General features: G+C 53.6%; 2 protein-coding genes across 2 annotated transcripts; both read right to left on the reverse strand.

Annotated features, from left to right (window-relative positions):
- Positions 1–318: 318 nt before the first annotated feature.
- LOC144948258 (uncharacterized) lies at positions 319–22,862 on the reverse strand. The gene is made up of 5 exons (XM_078877681.1): positions 22,751–22,862; positions 9,997–11,298; positions 7,498–7,528; positions 7,286–7,344; positions 319–3,267 (listed from the first exon to the last, which is right to left on the reverse strand). Exons 2-5 carry the CDS (start codon positions 11,280–11,282, stop codon positions 2,085–2,087), a joined length of 2,559 nt encoding a protein of 852 aa, XP_078733807.1. The 5' UTR covers positions 11,283–11,298; positions 22,751–22,862; the 3' UTR covers positions 319–2,084.
- Positions 15,956–21,752, reverse strand: LOC144948293 (uncharacterized). Its single transcript, XM_078877723.1, has one exon. It carries the CDS (start codon positions 21,073–21,075, stop codon positions 18,196–18,198), a length of 2,880 nt encoding a protein of 959 aa, XP_078733849.1. The 5' UTR covers positions 21,076–21,752; the 3' UTR covers positions 15,956–18,195.
- Positions 22,863–22,935: the final 73 nt, after the last annotated feature.

Genomic DNA, 22,935 nt, shown 5'->3' on the forward strand with positions numbered 1-22,935 from the left:
CCCTCCCCTGACGTAGGGTAACATAAAACGGAAGGTGGGGTGGCTGTTGTATCACGAACCGTAAACCAGCCCCACTTGATTTACATTTGATGCCTTCGAGTTTGTGGATCGCGGATTTGCCGACTGCGTTTCTATTCGCAGGAACGTAACCCCTGCCCACGATGGGAAAGGTTTAGTGCACTGTTCATCAAGCATCTTCGGGACAAGACGCAGGAATTCCGAATGAGAACAATGACTCGGTCCGATCTCTTAATTCCAGTTTTATCATCTTGTATCGCAAATGCAAGTACAGAAATTCCTCGTCAACCGCGTGGGGGGGTTAGGTTCCTGGAAAATTGCGCGGTAGGAAAATCACCGGTTGGTAAAGTACAGAGGGCCTGTGATAAATAGGGGGTTAGTGGGACCACAGCCGCAGTCAGACTCATCATAGCTTAACTAAGTTGCCCGTTTATTCACTAAACACCGAATTAAATACGGTACATTATGCAACATAACATAACACAAATATTCTATTAACTTTACATAACTTGAATGTTAACGACGTTGATGATGAGATGTCGGGGGAAGGGCTGACTAGGAGCAAGAGGTTCTTAGCCCACCGTCTTACTACGGGGCCACGGACACAACCCTCACTCACCCTCGCCACTCACTACCACACTTCGGGCTCCATGATTAAGGGGGCAAAAGTAACCCGAATGTGGTTGCAATGCGACGCCATCTGCGCGCTGCGAGAATTACAGGACAGCACTACGATACAACAAAACGGATGGGAAGCCGATCAGCCGCGCAGCACCACGGCCACACAATGACGTCACACGAGACAATGACGTCATGCTGTAAAGCAACGACGTAATACCCACGCCCGTGGTTTGAAAGTTGGTATACAGGTGTAGTGACACAGTGCTGACTGCTGTACAGCAGTTGCAACTGCAGGTAGACACTTAGCGCACATGCCGTTGAGCATATACACAGGTGTGCCGGCAGCGCGGATGAACTGGGGCAAGAGTCACGGTAGACCTTGTGGGGAGGCCCCTGGAACTATCTCTGGTGGGTTCGACAAGGGAGGCGTGGCTAGGGCGGAGCCAAGCCACTCCTAGGGGAATATAAGCAGCAGACAGCGAGAGCTCCGGGGCTGCCAGTTCTGGGAGTGGACTCGTCTCGTCGTCACTGTCGTCGCCGCCGTCTTCGTCGCTGCCGCCTTCGCCCGATTATTGAGCGGCCGGACAGTAGTTAGCCGTCCCGGTTGACGCTGTCGGTGCAACGCGGACAGGGTCATGTCTGGGTCGGGTCATACGGCAGCGTGGTCGTGAGAGAGGGGGCCGGAGTTGGTGGCGGTGGAAAGTAACATGGGAAGGACGGTGCCTCCTGCGACTACCTCGTCTCCGACTGAGTGTGTGTGCCGCACGCCACCCGCACACACACAAGCCTCGCCGAGGAAGAATAGACCTACGACAATACACAGGTAATAAACCGTGTGTGCATGGAACCATGGTTGGCGAGGGATTCCTGTACTATACACTATACCAGGGGTGGCCAACCCGTAACAGACTACGAGCCAAAAAGGAGCTGTGTGTTCTGCAAAGTGCCAAGTGTATACATATATAAGTGTGTGTATATAGACAGTTTTTGGCATAGCACGGTAGACATGTCCTTGCCGCTGTAATAGTGCGTTCTATGTTATGCCCCTTGAAGGGAGCCGCATGTGGTGGAATAAAGATCTGCATGCGGCTCAGGAGAAGCCGGTTAGCCACCGCTGCACTCCACTATACACTACACCACTATACACTACACTATTCTACACTACGCAACTGTACTGCATTGAGAACTCATTTCTTTAGAACTGCTATTTGTGTTTAGTTTGTTGTCTTTCCCCCGCACCTCCCGATAATCACGGTTGCCTATGTACGGTGCGAAAGAAGTTCGACATCCTCCACGGGCACCGCCAAATCGTCCAATTTTCAGAAAAGAACTCGCTTCATACACCGCTCTCCGTGGCCCCCGCGACTCCGCATCACTCGGGCGAACCTCCCGAACATCGTTAGTCCACCCCCTCGCCTTGCCGGGGCTCGCAACCGGCAGCATCTTCAGCTGCCCCGCTGCGCCACTGATGGGCGTAGGGAAGGATCCCCTCCATCTCCATCCGCAGGCACGCCTGGCCATGTCTCGTGACCGTGTCCCCTCTCCGACGTGGAAGGGGCCACAGGCCGACATCCGCCGCCGCCGCCATCGTAGTCATCGTCGTCACCACCGCCGTCATCACCGCTGCCGCCGTTGTCACCGCCGCCGTTGTCGCCACCGCCGTCGTCACCGTCTCCGCCGTCATCACCGCCGTCGTCACCGCCATCGTCCGCGTCACCGGCCGCTTGTCCTCCCCGAATCCCTGCCGCCACCGCCGCCACCGCCGCCTCCGTCTTCGCCGCCCCTCGGGCGATCGTCCTTCCACAGGCCACGCAACTCCGGCGCCCCTTCCCGCCCTGGCGCCGGGCCAGCGCGGAGCGCCCTGGCGCCGCCCTCCCGCAGGTGGGGCACGCGCGGGCCCTCGCCCTGGCGTGGGTCTCCCGGTGAGCCAGGAGTCCACCCGACTGCGCGAACGCCTTGCCACACTCACCGCACGCGTACGGCCGCTCGCCCGTGTGCGTCCGCCGGTGCGCCGACAGCGTGCCCGAGTTGGCGAACGCCTTGCCGCACTCGGCGCACGCGTACGGTCGCTCGCCCGTGTGCGTCCTGTTGTGACTGCGCAGGTGCTCGGCGCGGCCGAAGGTGGCGCCGCACACGGAGCACTGGTAGGCGTTCTCGCCCGTATGGATCATCTGGTGGCCGCGGAAGTGGTCGACGCGGGTGAAGCCCATGCCGCACACGTCGCAGCGGTACGGCTTCTCGCCGGCGTGCACCCTCTGGTGCGTCGCGAGGGCCTCGGCCTGGGCGAACCCCTTCCTGCACACAGGGCACCGGTGAGGCCTCTCCTCCACGTGGAGGCGCTGGTGGACGCGGAAGTCCTCCGGCTCGGCGAAGGCCTCCCCGCACGTGCGGCACTTGTAGGGCTTCTCACCGACGTGCGTCTTCTGGTGGCTGATGAGGACGAAGGGCTTGTCGGTCTTGTACGGGCACAGGGTGCACTGGTACAAGATGGGCTCGGTGCGCCCTCCGTGCCGCTTCAAGTGGTCCTCCAGGGCCTGCGGGCTGACCACCACCCAGTTGCACACCGGGCAGCAGATCCTTGTCCCCTCCGCTTCCGTGCTGGCGCTCATCGTGTCCCCGTGTTCGGCACTGGCGGTGGGCAGAGAGTGAGGGGACAAGAAGGGAAATTAATCCTCGCCCCTTAGCATCTTGATTCACCCTTTTCCCGTTCTGGTGACGTACGTGTACGTCATCGGAAATAAAACCAGAAGAAAAACAAAAATAACTTTATCGGTAACCGAGGCCATGCGGGGGGGAGGGCGTGTGGCGTGGTTTGGTGCCGGCTATTGTAGAGTGTGGAGGTCGTGCCGCTTCCGTTCTCTGCGGTGAGTAACAATATATTTAAAATCATCGGCGCAACATAAAATTAAGGCTGGGCCGCCTGCACGTTCCGCGAGGTGAACTGGACACCCAGCCTGCAACTTGCACTCGTCTCGGAACTGGAAAGGGTTGAAACACCCCCAATGAGGTGCAGAAACGCCCCGATTTACGCACTCCCGCTTTACGTACTTTCGCTATAAAGTACTCGGCTAATTGTATGTACATATGTTGAACTTCTTTCACACCATACGTAGCCAGCCATGCTAATCGGAGGTGCGGGAGAAGGATAACAAATCTATACGATTCAAAATTGCATAGCTCCAGTGGCTTCCTGAAAATGGAGAAGAAAAAGCGTTCCAGATGTCAGCAGAAGCGCATCTGAAAGCGCCGCGCGATAATGCGGTGACCACCGTCTATGTTTCACGGCCAGCCAAAGCCCGCCTTTGCTGCTGCTGCGAGGATGATGACTGGAGAGTTTGTGTGATGCTGGTTCATGCTCCTCAACAACTCTGCCGTGACTTGCACCCAGGGCAGAACCTTCGGCCTACGTGCACCCCAGCTGCGCCTCACCGCCGGGGCCCTCTTCAGGTTCCTGCTTCACACTCAACGGGGAGATGGACGAAGCTTGACCTCCGCTTTCCAGCTTCATGCCTGTGAGCGTCTCACAGCCGACGCCTTCCTCGGCTTCCTGCTTCACGAGTGACCACAAGAGGCCAGGATCCGCACCGCAGGATTCCACCTTCACGCCCGGCCACAGCTCGCAGCCAGAGCTCCCTTCCCACTCCTGCTTGACGACCACCAAGGAAACGGAAGAGTCTTCGGCTCTGCTTTCCACCTTAACCGCCGGGCGTGCCTCAACGGTGGCGTCTTCTTGACGTCCTTCTCTTTCTACTTTATCCTTTTATTCTTCCTCCTCCAGTGCTGAAGGGGTCGCCGCCGGGCTCTCGACTTTGGGAATCACTTTGATCTCCCTGGGACGATTCACTCCTTCTGCCCGCCGCGGCTCCTCCGAACCGGCGAGTGTCGTCCCCCGCTCGCACGGCGGTGGTGGCACGGTGGCGGCGGGAGCAACCGCGGCGGCAAAGGCAGCGCCGGCTGCGCATCTCCCTCGCATGGACCCTCCAGTGCACATGGAGGGTCCCCGACTCCGCGAAGGCCTTCCTGCACGCGGTGCACGCCTAGGACCTCTCCCCCGTGTGCGTCCGCTAGTGAATGTTAAAGCCCCCCAGGTGCGTGAACGCCTTACCGCACACATCGCACCTGTACGGCTTCTCGCCCGTGTGGGTCCTGTGGTGGCTGCGCAGGTAGTCCGACCGTGTGAAATTCTTCCTGCACACTGTGCACCAGTTGGGCCTCTCGCCCGTGTGGATTATCTGGTTGGCTGCGGAAGTGGTCAACGCGGGTGAAGTCCATGCTGCAGACGCCACAGCGGTACGGCTTCTCACCCGCATGCACCCTCTGGAGAGTTTCCAGCTGGGCGAAGGCCTTCTTGCACATGGGGCACCGGTGGAGCCTCTCCTCCACGTGGAGCCGCTGGTGGCACGGAAGTACTCCAGCTCGGCGAACTCGTCCCCGCACGTGCGGCACTTGTAGTGCTTCTCGCCGTGCGTCTTCTGGTGGCTGATGAGGTCGAAGGGAATGTCGGTCTTGTACGGGCACAGGGTGCATTGGTACAAGATGGGCTCAGTGCGCCCTCCGTGCTGCTTCAAGTGGTCCTCTAGGGCCTGCGGGCTGACCACTACCCAGTTGCACACCGGGCAGCAGATTCTTGTCCCCTCCGCTTCCACACTGAGGCTCATCGCGTCCTCAAGTTTGGCACTTGCGGTGGGAAATCGGCAGTGGGCAAAGAGCAAGGAAACGAGAAGGGAAATTAATCCCCCCCCCCTTTAGCATCTTGAATCATCCTGTTCCCCTTCCGATGACGTACACGGAAGAAAAAATCAAATAACTTTATCGGTAGGTGAGGCCTCCACAAGGCCATGCGGGGGAGGGCCGTGTTGGCGCCGGCTATCGTAGAGTGTGCCGGTTGTGTCGCTACGCTTCTCTGCGGTGAGTAACGACATCTTTAAAAACAGCGGCACTACGACTATGCCTCTCTCTATAAGCTTAAGGCTGAGCCGCTTGCACGTTCCGCGAGGTGAACGGGACACCCACCCTGCAACATGCAGACGTCTCAGAACGGGAAAGGGTTAAAATAATCTAAATGAAGTGCAGAAACGCACTGATTTACGCCCTCCCGCTTTACCTACTTTCGCCATAACATACTCAGCTTATTCTATGTACGTACATATGTTGAACTTTTTTTCCACCGCACTTTGCCAGCTGCACTAATCGGAGGTGCGGAGGAAAGGAGAACAATCTATTTGATTTAAAATTGCATAGCTCCAGTGGCTTTCTAAAATTTAAAGAGTGTTCCAGACGGCCGCAGAAGTGCACCTGAAAGTGAGCGATGCGGTGACCGTTTTTGTTCGATGGTTAGCCAGAAGCCACTACTGCTGTGAGGATGACCGGAGTTTGCGTGATGGTTTGTGGTTCATTTGTGACAAGCACTTAATGTGTAATGAGTGTGGCCTTAAATAATGTAATGGTGGCGATGATGGTTGTGATGATGGTGGTGATGGTAGCGGTGATGGTGGTGGTGGTGATGATGGTGACCACTAGACAGGTTTTGCAGGATTGGAAGAATGCTCTGGTGGTCCCCCTCGTTAACAAGGGGGACCGCACAGACTATAACAACTACAGGAGCATCTCCCTCCTCAGTGTGCTGGGACAGGTCCTGGCAAGGATTATTCAACATTGCCTTGCCGGGCACGCTGAGGAAAGGCTCGCGGAGCCCCAATGTGGTTTCGGGAAAGGGCTGTCCCGGACAGATGTCATATTTTGTCCATCTGCTACAGCAGAGATGTAGGGAATTCCAACAGCACCTACATCTCTGATTTGTTACACCTGGTCAAGGTCTATGACACCATCAATAAGGCCTGGGCTCTGGGTTGTTCTTAATGCTTTCGGAGTCCCTGGCTCTCTGATCACAACCATGATGGTGGGCAGGCCCAGGTAAAACTATGTGGCCGGGAGTCATAGCCATTCTCTGTTCACGTTGGGGTGCAAAAGGGATGTCTTCTGGCTCCCACATTATTTAACATCTATTTCGACCACGTAGTTTGCGAAACCTTTGGTGGATGTACCGGAGGAATTTCCATCTGGTACAGATACAATTTGAGGCTGATCGATGCCCAGGTGCGGTCAAGGGATGGCCCCTATTAATCAACCGTGTTATGCATGCTGATCTGGTGATTGCTGCTCACTCAGAGGAGGAGTTGAAGGCGCTGATGCTGAAACTGGTGAGTGCCACTAAGAGGTGGGGCCTTACCATCAGCCCCACCAAAACTAAGCATGTGCCTGGGTATTTTGTACCATCGGACACTCCACCCCCACAACTCAAAATTGGTGATGGGGCCAGTTGTGGAGAGAGTGGAGAATTTTCCATACCTGGGCAGTGGTCTCACTCCGAATCAGTCGAGTGGCATTATTTTCTCATCGGCTGTGTAACGCTGTGTGGAAGCTACCTGGTCTGTTGCTCCACAGAAAGCTTCGGGTCTTCTCGGCCACGGTCTCTCTCACACGGTCTCTCTCCCACGGTCTCTCACCCACGGCCTCTCACCCACGGCCTCTCCCCCACGGTCTCTCACCCACGGTCTCTCACCCACGGTCTCTCCCCCACGGTCTCTCCCCCACGGTCTCTCACCCACGGTCTCTCCCCCACGGTCTCTCACCCACGGTCTCTCACCCACGGTCTCTCTCCCACGGTCTCTCCCCCACGACCTCCGCTCCCTCTCCGTCGTCTTCCTTCCGTCGCGTGCGAATGACGTGGGGGGGGGAAAGTGGGAGCAAGCAACGCCGGCGTGACGTCACGAGCGGTTGGGGTGATGACGTCACGACCGGTGGAGGACGAAGTGACGTGACGTCACGACCGGTGGGGTGGGTGCGAAGAGACGTGACGTCAATGGCAACGAAGGGCATGATGTTTGTTCTGCAAACAGACGTGACGTCGTGCGATGCGGTAGACAATTTGGTGGCCGGACAGATTCCAGGGCCCCGCCTTTAACCTCCCGAACACTGCCCCATAGACTCAACACTGCCCATAGACTCAACACTACCCATAGACTCAACACTGCCCTTAGACTCAACACTGCCCATAGACTCAACACTGCCCATAGACTCAACACTACCCATAGACTCAACACTACCCATAGACTCAACACTGCCCATAGACTCAACACTACCCATAGACTCAACACTGCCTAGACTTAACAATCATTCACCCAGATTCCATTTGTTGGGGGTGTGCGAGAAATGGACAGATTTTTTAAAGGTAAATCTTAAACACAAACTAAGCATGGGCACGTAAGTCCACAATTTGTTTCATCAAGCCCTGCGTATTTATTAACATGATATATTTTTTGTAAGGATTGAGAACCAACGGGGTGCAAGGCTGCAGAGAATGTTAAGAACGACCGCTCTAGAGTGTTTACCAAAGTTTAAAGTCCGTTGCACGTTATCCATCCATGCATGTTGCTTCGCCCATACCTCCAGATCGCCAAAGGTCCCCAAAAGGCGTTGTTTCAAAATTTGGTCTGGTGTCTTCTCCGCCGTTGGATGATAGGGTGGTGAGATGTTAACTACCTCGTCTGGTATTACAGGTCGTGGGTTCAATCCCAGCACTGACACGGGCTGCTGTATATGTGGAATTTGCACGTGTCTCTCTCCCCGTCGTTCACGTGGATTTTCTCCGGGTGCTCCAGTTTCCCCTTCCCACCCCCCGACATTTAGAATCAACATCACCAGGCGTTTAGAGAGCAGTTGGCTGCTGCTATAAGGGGCCGTCCATAAATAACGTCACGCACCTAGGGGGGGGGGTCAGATATTTGTGACGAGGTGGGGGGGGGGTTAATAAATGTGACGTCACATCAAAATGCGCAATTTTAAATAAATATAGACAACACGTTCTACTTAATTAAATAGACTTTTTAATAAAAAAAATTATCCTACATCAGTGTGCAGCGCCACATTAAATACGCACTACAATGACAATAGTTTTGAGCGATTTGGAGCATGTTTTATTTTTGGATTTTTGGGGGGTGGGCAGAGCTTTGTGACGTCATATTTCAGGGGGGGGTCTGACTTTTTGTGACGCCGTGTGACGAAGGGGGGGGGGGGGAATCGTCCAAAAGCGCTTGACGTTATTTATGGACGGCCCCGTATCATTTGTGATGGTCAGGTCACTTGCGAAAAAGAGCTACATGACTCAGTGGTGGGCCTTACCTGGTAAAGTAAAACAAAGAGTCTACGTAGTTTTCACTTCACGTGTATCGGTTCAGAGCAAAAGATATTGCCTCCACCTTGTGTACCTTCAGTCCTTCACAGTCGTGCAGACACGCTTGCGCCATTTCGAACGGCCGATGTATCGCGCCGCATTTTCTCAACATTTATCTCTCTCGGTCATGTTGTATATATTATTTTTAAAAATAAACATATATAAATAATAAATATGTCATTTCAAGAAAGTATGCAAATTTAAGAAATTATGCAAATGTTTGTAATTGTGTAAATTAAGCTCGGCTTCGTTGTCTAGGGGTGTATAACCAATCGTGATAATACCATGATTCTCGCTTAAACTTTTACCGATTATATTTTAGTGTAATTATGTCCAGTCTCGGGACTCAGATCTCGCCGCAGGATACAGTTCTTATAATTAAAATTATTATGCATGAACTTAGGAAGAAACCACTCAGACTCTGCTGTGTTAAGTAACTTGAACATCTAAAAACACTCTAATATGCGAACACACTTATGATCGGAATTGCCACAACAGTACTCCTGAAGATGTCCTACTCATCGAACTGTCCAATTTACCCTCAATGGTTACGTTGTTAGACTGAGCAATAGTAAAGCAACAATACACAACGATAGGAAAGTCCTTAAAAGTGACAATATTAATATGGAAACGTGCTAAATAAACATGTGCCCAATGGCAAAAGGGGGCATCAACCAATTAATTGGCAAGATTATGCAATTAAATAAATATCATCATGAGACCTCCTTTGCCAGTACCAAAATATGAGAATAGGTTTTCCCCTTTTTTCTGGCAACAAAACAGGTGTTCAGATGTTAAAACACCAAACTTAAACCTTTTACAAGGAATCGTGCCTGCATTAACCACAATACTTGTGGTCAGAATGCAAACAAAAACATACTCTGATAATATATGCATTGTCTTTGAAACGGATTGGTCCACACCAGAGACACCGTTTGAGACTAGGCTTGAAAGAAAGCTGTCTCTATTCATGCGGTTCAAGGGAGAGAACAATGCTTTTCATGACTAGCTAATAGTTAACACACCACCTTGGGATGGCAACCCTTTTCGAAACAAAACTTCCCACATAGACCTCAACATCCGTTCCCAAAGCAGAGACTCGGCCTCCCGTGTGCCACCTTCACCCCAGCCGCGTCTCACAGCCGGGGATTTCTTCCCGTTCCTGCTTCACGATCGAGAAGGGAACTGAAGAATCCTCCCCCCCCAGTTCTACCTTCACCCCTGGCCAAGTCTCGACGCTGGCGATCCCATCGTGCTCCCGCTTCACGATCGACAGGGAGGCGGAAGGATCTTCACCGTCGCATTCCACCTTAACCCCCGGCCACGTCTCGAAGCTGAGAGTCTCTCCGTGTTCTGATGTTAGCAATGCCGAGGGGGTCGCTGAGGGGATCGCCGAGGGGGTCGTCGCGGGACCCTCGCCCCCGAGGCTTGCCACGACCTGCCCAGTGGCAGTCGCACCCTCGTGGAGCCCGGCCCTCTCGCGGGTGTGGCGGCGCGCCTGGAGGCTCCCCGACCCGGAGGAGGCCTTCCCACGTTTGGGGCACGCGAAGGGCCTCCCGCCGGCGTGCGTCCTCTTGTGCACGTGGAGGGTGCCCAAGTGCGTAAACGAGCTGCCACACACGTCGCACGCGTACGGCCTCTCGCCTGTGTGGGTGCGCTTGTGGATGCCCAGGGTGCCCGACTGGGCGAATGACTTCCCGCACGTGGAGCACCTGTACGGCCTCTCGCCCGTATGGGTCCTCGCGTGTATGACGAGGCCCCTCGACTGGGCGAATCGCTTCCCGCACGCCGCGCACCCGTAGGGCTTCTCTTCCGCGTGGGTCTTCTCGTGGTTGAAGAGCGTCCCCGACTGCTTGAATGCCTTGCCACATGTGGCGCACCTGTACGGCTTTTTGCCCGTGTGGACCCGCTTGTGGGCGACAAGGACGGCCGAGTGAGTGAACGTCTTGCCGCACACGGTGCACGCGTACGGCTTCTCGCTCGTGTGGATCCTCTGGTGGTTGAGGAGGTGTTGCGACTGAGTGAAGTCCTCTCCACAGACGTTACAGCAGTAGGGCCTCTCGTCTGCGCGGATCCTCCCGTCCGGTGAGACGTCTCCTGGCGGTGGGGAGAATGCCTTCCCGCGTCGCGCCCGCTTCATGTGCACGCTCTGATGGGAGCAGAAGTCTCCTGAATTCGCGAAAACTTCATCGCACACCCAGCACTTGTAGGGCTTATCGTCGGCGTGGCTCCTCTGGTGGCCGATCAGAGTGGCCGCTTTGTCCGTGCTGTACGGGCAGTGGGGGCACTGGTACAGCACGGACTCGGTCCGGCGCCTGTGCTGCTTCATGTGGTCCTCCAGGGCAGGCAGGCTGATCACCACCCAGTTGCAGATCGGGCAGTAGATCTTCATCTCTCCTCCCTCGTTCATCGTTCCCGTCCTGGCACTGGGGCAAAGAGTGAGGCACACGAAAGAAAATTAATCTCCCCCGCCCTGCCCCTGTGAAGTATCGCAAACAAGTTTAACACGTAGGCTTTCGCGACCAATATTATTCATTATTATGAATATCGCAAACAAGTCGTGAAGCTAGAAACCACGAACACCAGTTGCTATCCGTCGAACAAAAACAGTGGTCGCCGCTGCGTCGCGTGGCACTTTCAGATGCTGCTGCTTGTGGTGGATGTCTGGAACGCTCTTCCTCTCCGGTATGAGGAAGCCACTGGCAGCGACGATGCACTTTTAAATCATCATCAAAATTTACAAACTAATTTCTTTAGAACTGCTGATTTTTGTTGTGTTGTCCTTTCCCCGCACCTCCGATTAGCACGGTTAGCAACTGTTCTGTTATTTTTTCTGCTTTGCCCAATCTTGATAAATCGGACTTAAACTCATATCGTGTGTGTGTGTGTATCGTGTGTTTGCCATTGAAAATCACTGACTCTCCATGCCCACATTGGACATATGTAGAAAAGAGCTTAATAGCTCATCGGATTCCTCCTCCTGCAGTCACAATAAAGATTCTGATTCTGACTGAGATGATGAGCAGATACACCACCTGTGCCCCCTACTGTGCAAACTTGCTGCGTTTTAGTCGCACGGCGCTCTGCTCGTTGTTGTGAGCGTCGCTCCTCTACCCTACGTTGTTGCTGGAGGGCGACTGCCCCCAACTGCCCAGTAGCAGCGTCCTTCACGAGCCTCCTCCTCCTCCACAGCGGCCAATCTTGACACCGCTGGTACCAGTCATTGGCAAGTCCACTCAGCTCCACATCCTCCCGTACCGCATCAACGCCATCTTATCCCCAGCCCGTACCGCACCCGTTTAGCCCCCCTCTATCCGGCCAAAGAGATGCTGCTTGGGCATGCGGTGGCTGGGCATGCGGGCTACATGACCCAGTCAAAGCAGCCTTGGAGGAGCTCGCCGATGATAGGGACCCTGTCCAGATCTTTGTGAGCTCCTCACACTGCGACTCAGCCTGCAGGTTAAACCCACAATGGATCGTGGGCATGGCCGGCCTGCAAGTTGCAAACCAGCGCAGACACAACAACAACAAGAACCACCATTCGCCACAAAGTGGCGGTGACGTCACCACGGCGCCTGTGGCAGGCTAGGTGCACTTTGAGGCCGTCACGTGAAGTGTCGAGGGCTCACTGCTGGCAGGAGGACAGAGATGCAGACCCGAAAATTAAAAAGATCCCTGGTATAAAATTTGACTTAAAACTTCCGTGACCGCAGGAATTCACATTCTTTGGTTCTTTCGGTAGTCACGTAGATAGAAAATAAGGGGCCGTCCATAAATGACGTCACACACCTAAGGGGGGGAGGGGGGTCAGACATTTGTGACGATGTGTGACGAGGGGGGGAGGGGGAGGTTTTAGAAATGTGATGTCATGTCAAAATGCACAACTTTAAATAAATATAATTGTTATAACAACACTAATTTAGATACATTTTCATTATTAATTATTTTATTATTTACATTTACTAAGGTCACCTTTTATTTATTCCATGAAGGAGCATTTTGCTTCTGCATGGGAGAATGGAGAAGCATACATTTTGTATTTTTTTTTTATGAATGTTATTAAACATTTTGATTTAAATTATTCTACCAGGGCTTTTCATTCTGTGGAATTAATGTGATTGTTATAATTGTACTCTCCATTTTGCTTCGTTCTACTACAAAGATTCAAGTATTTTTTTTATAGTTATAATTACTTTTAATAATTTATAATAAGATAATTTATATATCATATTCTGAACATCTGCAGTTTTAGTTAGACGTTGAATATTTTCAAGTGAATGTTATGCTAAATTTCAGCTTTCCAGCGCCTCCTTTTTAATACATGTTTTCTCCTACAACATCAGAGTGCAGCGCCACATTAAATACGCACTACAATGGCAATAGTTTCAAGCGATTTGAAGCATGTTTTATTATCAAAATGTAAAGATGGTTTGTGGGGGGGGGGGCAAAGCTTTGTGACGTCATATTTGAGGGGGGTCTGACTTTTTGTGACGCCGTGACGAGCGGGGGAGGGCAAAAATCGGCCAAAATCGCGTGACGTCATTTATGGACGGCCCCTAAAAATGTAATTACAAATAAAAGCAAAAAAACCCCCGACGTTTCGATCGCAACACAAGCAGTCTTCCTCAGGCGTAGAGAAAAGACCGCTTGTGTTTCATTATTTAAATGCTTATTTTATTGTATTTATTATTTTTATTTTGTATCTACGGAAATAACCAAAGAATATCCCTCGTGTAGCCTTACCAGACTGTTGGGGCAAGTGCTGTTAGCGAGCACCTACGAAGGCCAGAACGGCACACGGGGGGGGGGGGGTGGCCAACACCACGCCCGGCCGCCTTTGCCTCTCCCCCAGTGGCGATGTTGAACTTTACACCGCTACACAAGACGCACAACCACGCAGACACGGAGGCCTGTATCTGTGCGTGACGTCACCCAACCCAGTTCGTGACGTCACTCACGGCGTCCACAGGCCCCTCCCCCCGGGCGGTGGTAACATGACGTAACGCACACACAGGCGCGATTGACGACACGTCAGTGACGTCTGTGGCCAGGTTGTGCCTCCAAGCACTTGAGGGGTGGACAAAATAACAGAGTGGCTCTTAGAATGATGGGGGCATTGGGGCATGGCGGTGAGGTGTGGGAAGCTGTGAACCCCAAGCTACTGTGGGCTTTGCTTCTTCATCAATGGGAGGCAAGACATGGTGGTGGTGACTTACGCCCAACAAAGATGAACATCAGTCAACGCTGATGAGTTTACATGACCTTTATGACCTCCTGTGCTGGCTAGATAGGCGACTCTATAAATGGGTGCTTTGGCACGCGGCTCAACGTTATGATGATTAGCATACGATGTATAAAGTGTGATTTTCTTAGTTTAGATTGGACCAAGGGCAAAAACAAATAGCAAGTGTTCATCCGGTGGCTGAGTTTGTTGTATTTGTGTACTTTCTTGAAACGTAAACCCAATAGTTTGTCAGTTAAAAAGCGTTACATGGCAGGCATGGACACAGAGAGACAGACAGCCAAAACAATTGACTTGATCGTATTTGTTACAGTTCAGTATTACATGCAAATGTACGACGTTTCCTCTTAATTTACGAGGTGTTAACGGTGCATTAACCTTTTTGTTGCGTTGAACCGTAACACGTTTCACAACACCGACCATGCGGGCATTGAAATATGGCGCTGTACACGACTTATGAACCGTGCAATGTTACAAACGGAGGGCGGGGTCAGATGGAGCTCGTGAAGGTGGTGGGCAGAGGGGTGACTCAGTGGAACCCGACATGTCACGGACGTTTGTGCATGCGCCTCTTCCCCCTGTTGCGAGAAACCGGGAGCTCAGGCTGCGAGCTGTGGCCGGGCGTGAAGATGGAATCCTGCGGAGAAGATCCTGGCCTCTCACCCAGTCGCTCACGAAGCAGCAAACCGAGGAAAGCGCCGGCTGTGAGATACGCGCGGGCGTGAAACTAAAAAGCGGAGGTCGAGATTCGACCGTCTCCCCGTTGAGTGTGAAGTGAGGGGGGACGGGCGTCTTGCGTGGAGTAGGACATTCTATCGATGGTCGAGTACGACCAAACGTGGCCACAATGCATTCCTCCCGCCCGCGAGACCGCGCCGTTCGTGAATTACCAACGGAGTCAACCGAGAAAAATTAAGTGGCAGCAAATTTGCTTCGCTGGACAAGCTGCAATCTCAACCGGTTCTGCCGCGAGTTTTTGAGAACTTATTTAGTGTTGTGAAGCCTCCCCAAGGTGCACCACCAGTTACTCGTCGAATACACATACGCTACCATAATCGTGTAAGTTCTAATGAGTCTAGACCAGTGGTTTTACTTCTTAACCTGCGGTGCACACCTGGGTGCGAGATGCCCTTTTCTGGGGGTAGCGAGACATGGCAGAATCTTTTTTAGAAGGGTAAATCATCGAAACAGACTCAACACTACCCATAGACTCAACACTGTCTACAGACTTAACACTCATTCACCCACTCACCTATTCCCCTGTCCAATCCCATGAGAGCAGTGGTTCTTAAACTGGGGTGCACGCACCACCTGAGGGTGCGAGATTCCCTTTGTTGGGGGTGTGCGAGAAATGACCAGGTTTTTTTTTAGACGGTAAATAATCAAAAACACAAATTAAGCACGGGCAAGTAAACAACTTTGTTCCATCAAGCCCTGCATATTTATTAACATACATTTTTGTTTTACCATTGAGAACCAACGGGGTGCAATGCTGCAGTGAAGGTTAATAACCACCGCTCTAGATTGTTTTCCAAAGTTTAAAGTCTGTTGCACGTTATCCATCCATGCCTGTTGCGTCGCCCACACCTCCAGATCGCCAAAGGTCCCAAAAAGATGTTGTTTCAAAATTTGCTTTGGTGCCTTCTCCGCTTTTGGGTGACATGGTGGCGAGATGTTAACTACCTCGTCTGGTATACAGGAGGTCGTGGGTTCAATCCGAGCTCTGACATGGCCTGCTGTATATTTGGAATTTGCACGTATCTCTCTCCCCGTGGTTCGCGTGGATTTTTCCCCAGGTCCTCCGGTTTCCACCCCCCCCTCCCCCCCGACATTTAGAATCAACATCACCAGGCGTTTAGAGAGTCTTTGGCTGCTGATATAAGTGTCCACGTGATGATAGGCCACTTCGTTGAGGTATCATTTGTGATGGCCAGACTGGGCAATAAAACAATAGGCTAACTCTTCATAGTAGCGCGACAATACACGACGATAGGACAAGTCCTTAATTATTACAGTATTCATACGGAACCGCACGAAAGAAACATGTGTCCAATGGCAAAAGTGGACATCAATGAATTCATTGGTAAGAATATGCAATTAAAGAAATATCCTGAAACAATCGTGTACATGTGAGTGTGTGTGTTTGGCTAACAGATGCTTATCAATTGACTAATGGGACATCAATGAATTCACGGGCAAAATTCTGTGATTAAAATAAATATCTCAAAACAATAGTATTCATGTGTGTAGATTCGTAACATAGATGCTTATAAATATTTAGTGTGTCATCAATTAGTTCATTGGTAATATTACGTGATAAAAGAAAACTAATGACTAAAATACTTCTAAATGACCATATTCATGCATATATTATGAGAATGTTTTCTGTTTGCATGACATGATTCCTTGTAAAAGGTTTCAGTTTGGTGTTTTAACATCTTAACCCCTGTTTTGTTGCTAGAAAAAGGGGAAAACCTATTCTCATAATGACCAAAATACTTCTAAACGACCGTATTCATGCGGTTCAAAGGACAGAACAATGCTTTTCACGACTAGCGAATAGTTAACACACCACCTGGGGATGGCAACCCTTTTCGAAACAAAACTTCTTGGAACAATCTTATTCATACCGATATGCGCGTTGTATGTGTGTGTTGGACCGCAGTCACCACGAGGTCCAATAATTATAGCGGGCAGTATGGTTTGATTTATCCACGTACTATTCCTGCTAACTGTCCTGCTGAGGTCAAAGGTGAACTTCGTAGTGCAGCGTTCCTTGTACCGAAAATACGTCAGGTCCCCAGCGCTGGATTGGCGTGTGTGTCTCGAACACACGGCGTTCTCGGCTGCACCGTCAGTCTCTCTCCACCGCTGGGGTGGTTGCTGAGTCACTACGCTGTTCATGCTGGCGGCAGTGCCCGTGCTGGCAGAAAGGATGGGTCCGGCTCCTACTGCGTTGATGTGCGCGATGGTCCCGTCGCAAGATAGCACTCGCAGCTCCTCCGCTGGGTGGCAGTGCATCACCCCCTTGGCTCCAGACACTGTTGATCCTTGAACTCAACCTTTGCTGGAGTGTGCTCGGGGCTTCCGATTAAGCACGTCCACGGATTAACTGCGCGTCCAGGTCGATTAACAGTTGGAATGCCTGTGGCCCCGTCGCTTCTCGTCTCGGCAGCTTGCTTCGCGCGAGCATCCTTTGCGCCGCCCACCCTTGCCCCAGGAGGGATCCTGCTGTGAGCTGCTCATCGGCTGCTCCTCACTCTCCAAAACTCATAAAATGTATTTCCACACCTCTTAGCTTTTCACAACTCTTATAGCTTAGTACAATACAACTTATCGCAGTCCTTGACTCTGCAAGCGACTAAAAACAAGGATAAATGTAGAATAAAACTTTCAGCGATACTCCGTCTGTCAGCGCCAAACTCAATATTTAGCAACACATTGCACCTCTCTGCAAGACTCGACACCCATGTATGATCGAGGACCATACCCCGTAGCTTGCCGTTGCAAGACTGATTTGGATGGTTCGGCTTCTTTGTTATTTCCGAAATGTTTCACCTCGGCTCGTCTTCTCACAAAGGACCGGAATTCCTTTCATTTCGCTCCTCGGCCTGTGATTGGTCGGTTTCCTTTGACGACGGAAGAACTGTCCATTTGATTGTGACCGTTTGTCCGGTGTACGTGCGTGTCTGTCTGTTCTAATTTCTTGAAGTCATTGCCTAAATCACATCAAGACCCGACCCCTTTCCCCTTCTTCCAGCGGTCATCTCATGGCCTGTGGACACAGATGCTCTTAATTGCCCCTAAGCGTGGTTCCTTTTGGCCTTTTGTTTCGAGGGAGGAGTTCGCAGGTATGCATCGCTGCATTTTTTTTTAACGCGCTGAATCCATTCATATAAGAAAATCTATTAAATTAAAAATAGGCAATATCACTTAATACATGTTTTTGAAAAAGGAATATATACAACAATCAGCTTCTTGAGTGTTTAATCTCCGCTCCACGAGGCTTGCCCCCTCTGCTTAGCCCACATCCTCCACCAGAGCCACCAAATTAACAAAGGTCCCATTCGAGGACTCACTCTCACTCGACATGCTTGCTTGGAGCCTCCTCCTTCACTCTTCCCACGTAGACCTCAACATCCGTTCCCAAAACAGAGACTCTCCCTCCGGTGTGCCACATTAATCCCAGCTGCATCTCACAGCCGGGGCTTTCTTCCCGTTCCTGCTTCACGATCGAGAGGGGAACTGAAAAATCTTCCCCACCACATTCTACCTTCACTCCTGTCCACGTCTTGGAGCTGGCGATCCCTCCGTGCTCCTGCTTCACGATCGGCAGGGAGGAGGAAGGATCTTCACCGTCGCATTCCACCTTCACCCCTGGCCATGTCTCGAAGCTGAGGGTCTCGCCGTGTTCTGATGTTAGCGATGCCGAGGGGGTCGCCAAAGGGGTCGCTGAGGGGGTCGCCGCGGGACCCTCGCCCCCGAGGCTCGCCACAACCTGCCCAGCGGCAGTCACGCCCTCGTGGAGCCCGGCACTCCTGCGGGTGCAGCGGCGGAGGAGGGGGGGACGGGCCGGCGGCGTCAACACGCTTGAGTCCGCGTGGGTCTGCCGGCGCGCCCGGAGGCTCCCCGACCCGGAGGAGGCCTTCCCGCCCGCGTGCGTCCTCTTGTGCACGTGGAGGGTGCCCAAGTGTGTGAACGAGCTGCCGCACATGTCACAAGCGTACGGCTTCTCGCCCGTGTGGGTGCGCTTGTGGATGCCCAGGGTGCCCGACTGGGCGAAGGACTTGCCGCACGTGGAGCACTTGTAGGGCTTCTCGCCCGTGTGGGTCCTCGTGTGTATGACGAGGCCCTTTGACTGGGCGAATCGCTTCCCGCACACCGTGCACCCGTAGGGCTTCTCTTCCGCGTGGGTCTTCTCGTGGTTGAACAGCGTCCCCGACTGCTTGAATGCCTTTCCACATGTGGCACACCTGTACGGCTTTTTGCCCGTGTGGACCCGCTTGTGGGCGACGAAAACGGCCGAGTGAGCGAACGTCTTGCCGCACACGGCGCACGCGTACGGCTTCTTGCTTGTGTGGATCCTCTGGTGGTTGAGGAGGTGGTCCGACTGAGTGAAGTCCTCCCCGCACACGTTGCAGCAGTAGGGCCTCTCACCCGCGTGGTTCCTCTCGTCCGGTGAGACGTCTCCTGGCGGTGGGGCTAATGCCTTCCCGCGTTGCGCCTGCTTCATGTGCACGCTCTGATGGAAGCATAATTCTCTCGAATTCACGAAATCTTCATCGCACACCGAGCACTTAAAGGAAGAATCCTCCCCCTCAGATTCAACCTTCACCCCTGGACACATCTCAGAGCTGGCGATCCCTCCGCGCTCCTGCTTCATGATCAGCAGGGTGGTGGAAGGATATTCACTGTCACATTCCATCTTCACCCCCGGCCATGTCTCAAAGCTGAGGGTCTCTCCGTGTTCTGATGATAGCGATGCCGAGGGGGTCGTCGCGGGACCCTCGCCCCCGAGGCTCGCCACGACCTGCCCAGCGGCAGTCACGCCCTCGTGGAGTCTGGCCCTCCCGCCGGCACAGCGGCGGAGGAGGGGGGGATGGGCCGGCGGCGTCGACGCGCTCGAGCCCGCGCGGGCCTGCTGCTGCGCCCGGAGGCTCCCCGACCCGGAGGAGGCCTTCCCGCGCGTGGGGCATGCGAAGGGCCTCCCGCCCGCGTGCGTCCTCTTGTGCACGTGGAGGGTGCCCACGTGCGTGAACGAACTGCCGCACACGTCGCACGCATACGGCCTCTCGCCCGTGTGGGTGCGCTTGTGGATGCGCAAGGTGTCCGACTGGGCGAAGGACTTGCCGCACGTGGTGCACCTGTGAGGCCTCTCGCCCGTGTGGGTCCTCGCGTGTCTGACAAGGCCCTTTGACTGCGCGAATCGCTTCCCGCACGCCGCGCACCCATAGGGCTTCTCTTCCGCGTGGGTCTTCTCGTGGTTGAAGAGCGTCCCCGACTGCTTGAATGCTTTGCCACACGTGGCGCACCTGTACGGCTTTTGGCCCGTGTGGACCCGCTTGTGGGCGAGGAAGACGGCCGAGTGAGCGAACGTCTTGCCGCACACGGTGCACGCGTACGGCTTCTTGCTCGTGTGGATCCTCTGGTGGTTGAGGAGGTGGTGCGACTGAGTGAAGTCCTCCCCGCAGACGTTGCAGCAGTAGGGCCTCTCGCCCGCGTGGTTCCTCTCGTCCGGTGAGACGTCTCCTGGTGATGGGGTGAACGCCTTCCCGCGTCGCGCCTGTTTCACGTGCACGCTCTGATGGAAGCATAAGTCTCTCGAATTCACGAAAACTTCATCGCACACCGAGCACTTAAAGGAAGAATCCTCACCCCCACATTCTACCTCCACCGCTGGCCACATCTCAGAGCTGGCGATCCCTCCGTGCTCCCGCTTCACAATCGGCAGTGTGGTGGAAGGTTCTTCACCGTCGAATTCCATCTTCACCCCCGGCCACGTCTCGAAGCTGAGGGTCTCTCCGTGTTCTGATGTTAGCGATGCCGAGGGGGTCACCGAGGGGGTCGCCGCGGGACTCTTGCCCCCAAGGCTCGACATGACCTGCCCAGCGGCAGTCACGCCCCCTACCATCCCGCGGGTGCAGTGGCTGAGGAAGGGGGGATGGGCCGGCGGCGTCGACACGCTTGAACCCGCGCCGGCCTGCCGGCGCGCCCGGAGGCTCCCCGACGCGGAGGAGGCCTTCCCGCTCGTGGGGCACGCGAAGGGCCTCATGTGCACGCTCTGATGGGAGCAAAAGTCTCCCGAATTCGCGAAAACTTCATTGCACACCCAGCACTTGTAGGGCTTCTCGTTGGCGTGGTTCCTCTGGTGGCCGATCAGCGTGGCCGCTTCGTCCGTGCTGTACGGGCAGTGGGGGCACTGGTATAGCACGGACTCGGTCAGGCCCCTGTGCCGCTTCATGTGGTCCTCCAGGGCGGGCAGGCTGATCACCACCCAGTTGCAGATCAGGCAGTAGATCTTGATCTTTCCTCCCTCATTCACCGTTCCCGTCCTGGGACTGGGGCAAAGAGTGAGGCACACGAAGTAAAATGAATCTCCCTTGCCCCACCCCTGTGAAGTATCGCAAACAAGGCGTGAAGATTGAAACCACGGACACCGGTTGCTAACTGTAGAACAAAGGCAGTGGTCGTCGCTGCATCGCGTGGCGCTTTCAGATGCTGCTGCTTGTGGCGGACGTCTGGAACGCTCTTCCTCTCCGGTATCAGGAAGCCATTGGGAGCTACGATGCACTTTTAAATCATCATCTAGATTCTAGATTAACAAACTAATTCCTTTAGAACTGCTGCTTGTTGTTGTGTTTAATTTGTTGTCCTTCCCCCGCACCTCCGATTAGCGCGGTTGGCTACTTGTTCTGTTGTTATTCTTGCTGCCTTGCCCAATCTTGATAAATCGAACTTAAACAATTAATTTCCATTTTGCGACTTGCCTACCTTTTGTTCTATTTTGCACTCCTATCGTTTGTTTGTGTGTATCATGTTTGTGTGTATCGTGTTTTTGTGTATAGTGTGTTTGTGTGTATCGTGTGTTTGCCGTTGAAAATCACTGACTCCCCATGCCCATACTGGACATCTGTAGAAAAGAGATTAATAGCTCATCGGATTCCTCCTGCAGTCTAAATAAAGATTCTGATTCTGACAGAGATGACTGGCAGATGCACCACCTGTGCCCCCTACTGTGCAAACTTGGTGCTCTTAGTAGCCCAGCGCTCTGCTCGTTGTTTTGAGCGTCGCTCCTCTGCGTTACGTTTTTGCTGGAGGGCGGCTGCCTCCAACTGCCCAGTAGCAGCGTCCTTCACGAGCCTCCTCCTCCTCCACAGAGGCCGATCTTGACACCGCTGGTACCAGTCATCGTCAAGTCCACTCAGCTCCACATCCTCCCGTACCGCATCAGCGCCATCTCATCTTTAGCCCGTGCCGCGCCCGTTTAGCACCCCTCGATCAATGCCGTGGCTGGGCATGCGGGCTACATGACCCAGCCAAAGCAGCCTTGGAGGAGCTCGCCGATGATAGGGACCCTGTCCAGATCTTTGAAGGATCTGTGAGCTGCTCACACTGCGACTCAGCCCACAGGTTAAACCCACGATGGATCGTGGGCAGGGTCGGCCTGCAAGTTGCAAACCGGCGCAGACACAACAACAACAAGAACCGCCATTCGCCACAAAGTGGCGGTGACGTCACCACGGCGCCTGTGCCAGGCTAGGTGCACTTTGAGGCCGTCACGTGAAGTTAGCGAGCACCTACGGAAGGCCAGAGCGGCACACGAGGGGGTGGGTGGCCAGCACCATGCCCGGCCGCCTTTGTCTCTCCCCCAGTGGCGATGTTTACCACACACACAGCACCAGGCACACATTTGAGGCTGAGTCGACCTAGGGGAGAACCAGGATCGGTTCAGATAATCGTCACTGGCGGTGTTGGCCGTGAGCAGGAATCGAACTCGGGTCGCCGGGTTCGTAGCGCTAACCGCTGCACCACCGCTCCTCACAGGTCACAGGAGCAGGCGCACAGACAAAGATCCCCCAGGTAGCCTCACACAGGCTGCAGTCGCAAGTGCTGCTGTTAGTAGCGAGTAGCAGTACCTATGAAGGGGGTCGGTATCCAGCACCACGCCCGGCCACCTTTGTCTCCCCCAACTTCACACCACACAGAGATACGGAGACCTCGACTCTCTGTCTCCGTGCGTGACGTCACCCAGCCCCGTGCGTGACGTCACTCAAGTCGTCCACGCCCCCCCTCGGGGAGTGGTAACATGACGTCACGCACA

The sequence above is a fragment of the Lampetra fluviatilis genome, chromosome 48 (genome assembly GCF_964198595.1).
Source record: "Lampetra fluviatilis chromosome 48, kcLamFluv1.1, whole genome shotgun sequence".
Taxonomy (NCBI): domain Eukaryota; kingdom Metazoa; phylum Chordata; class Hyperoartia; order Petromyzontiformes; family Petromyzontidae; genus Lampetra; species Lampetra fluviatilis.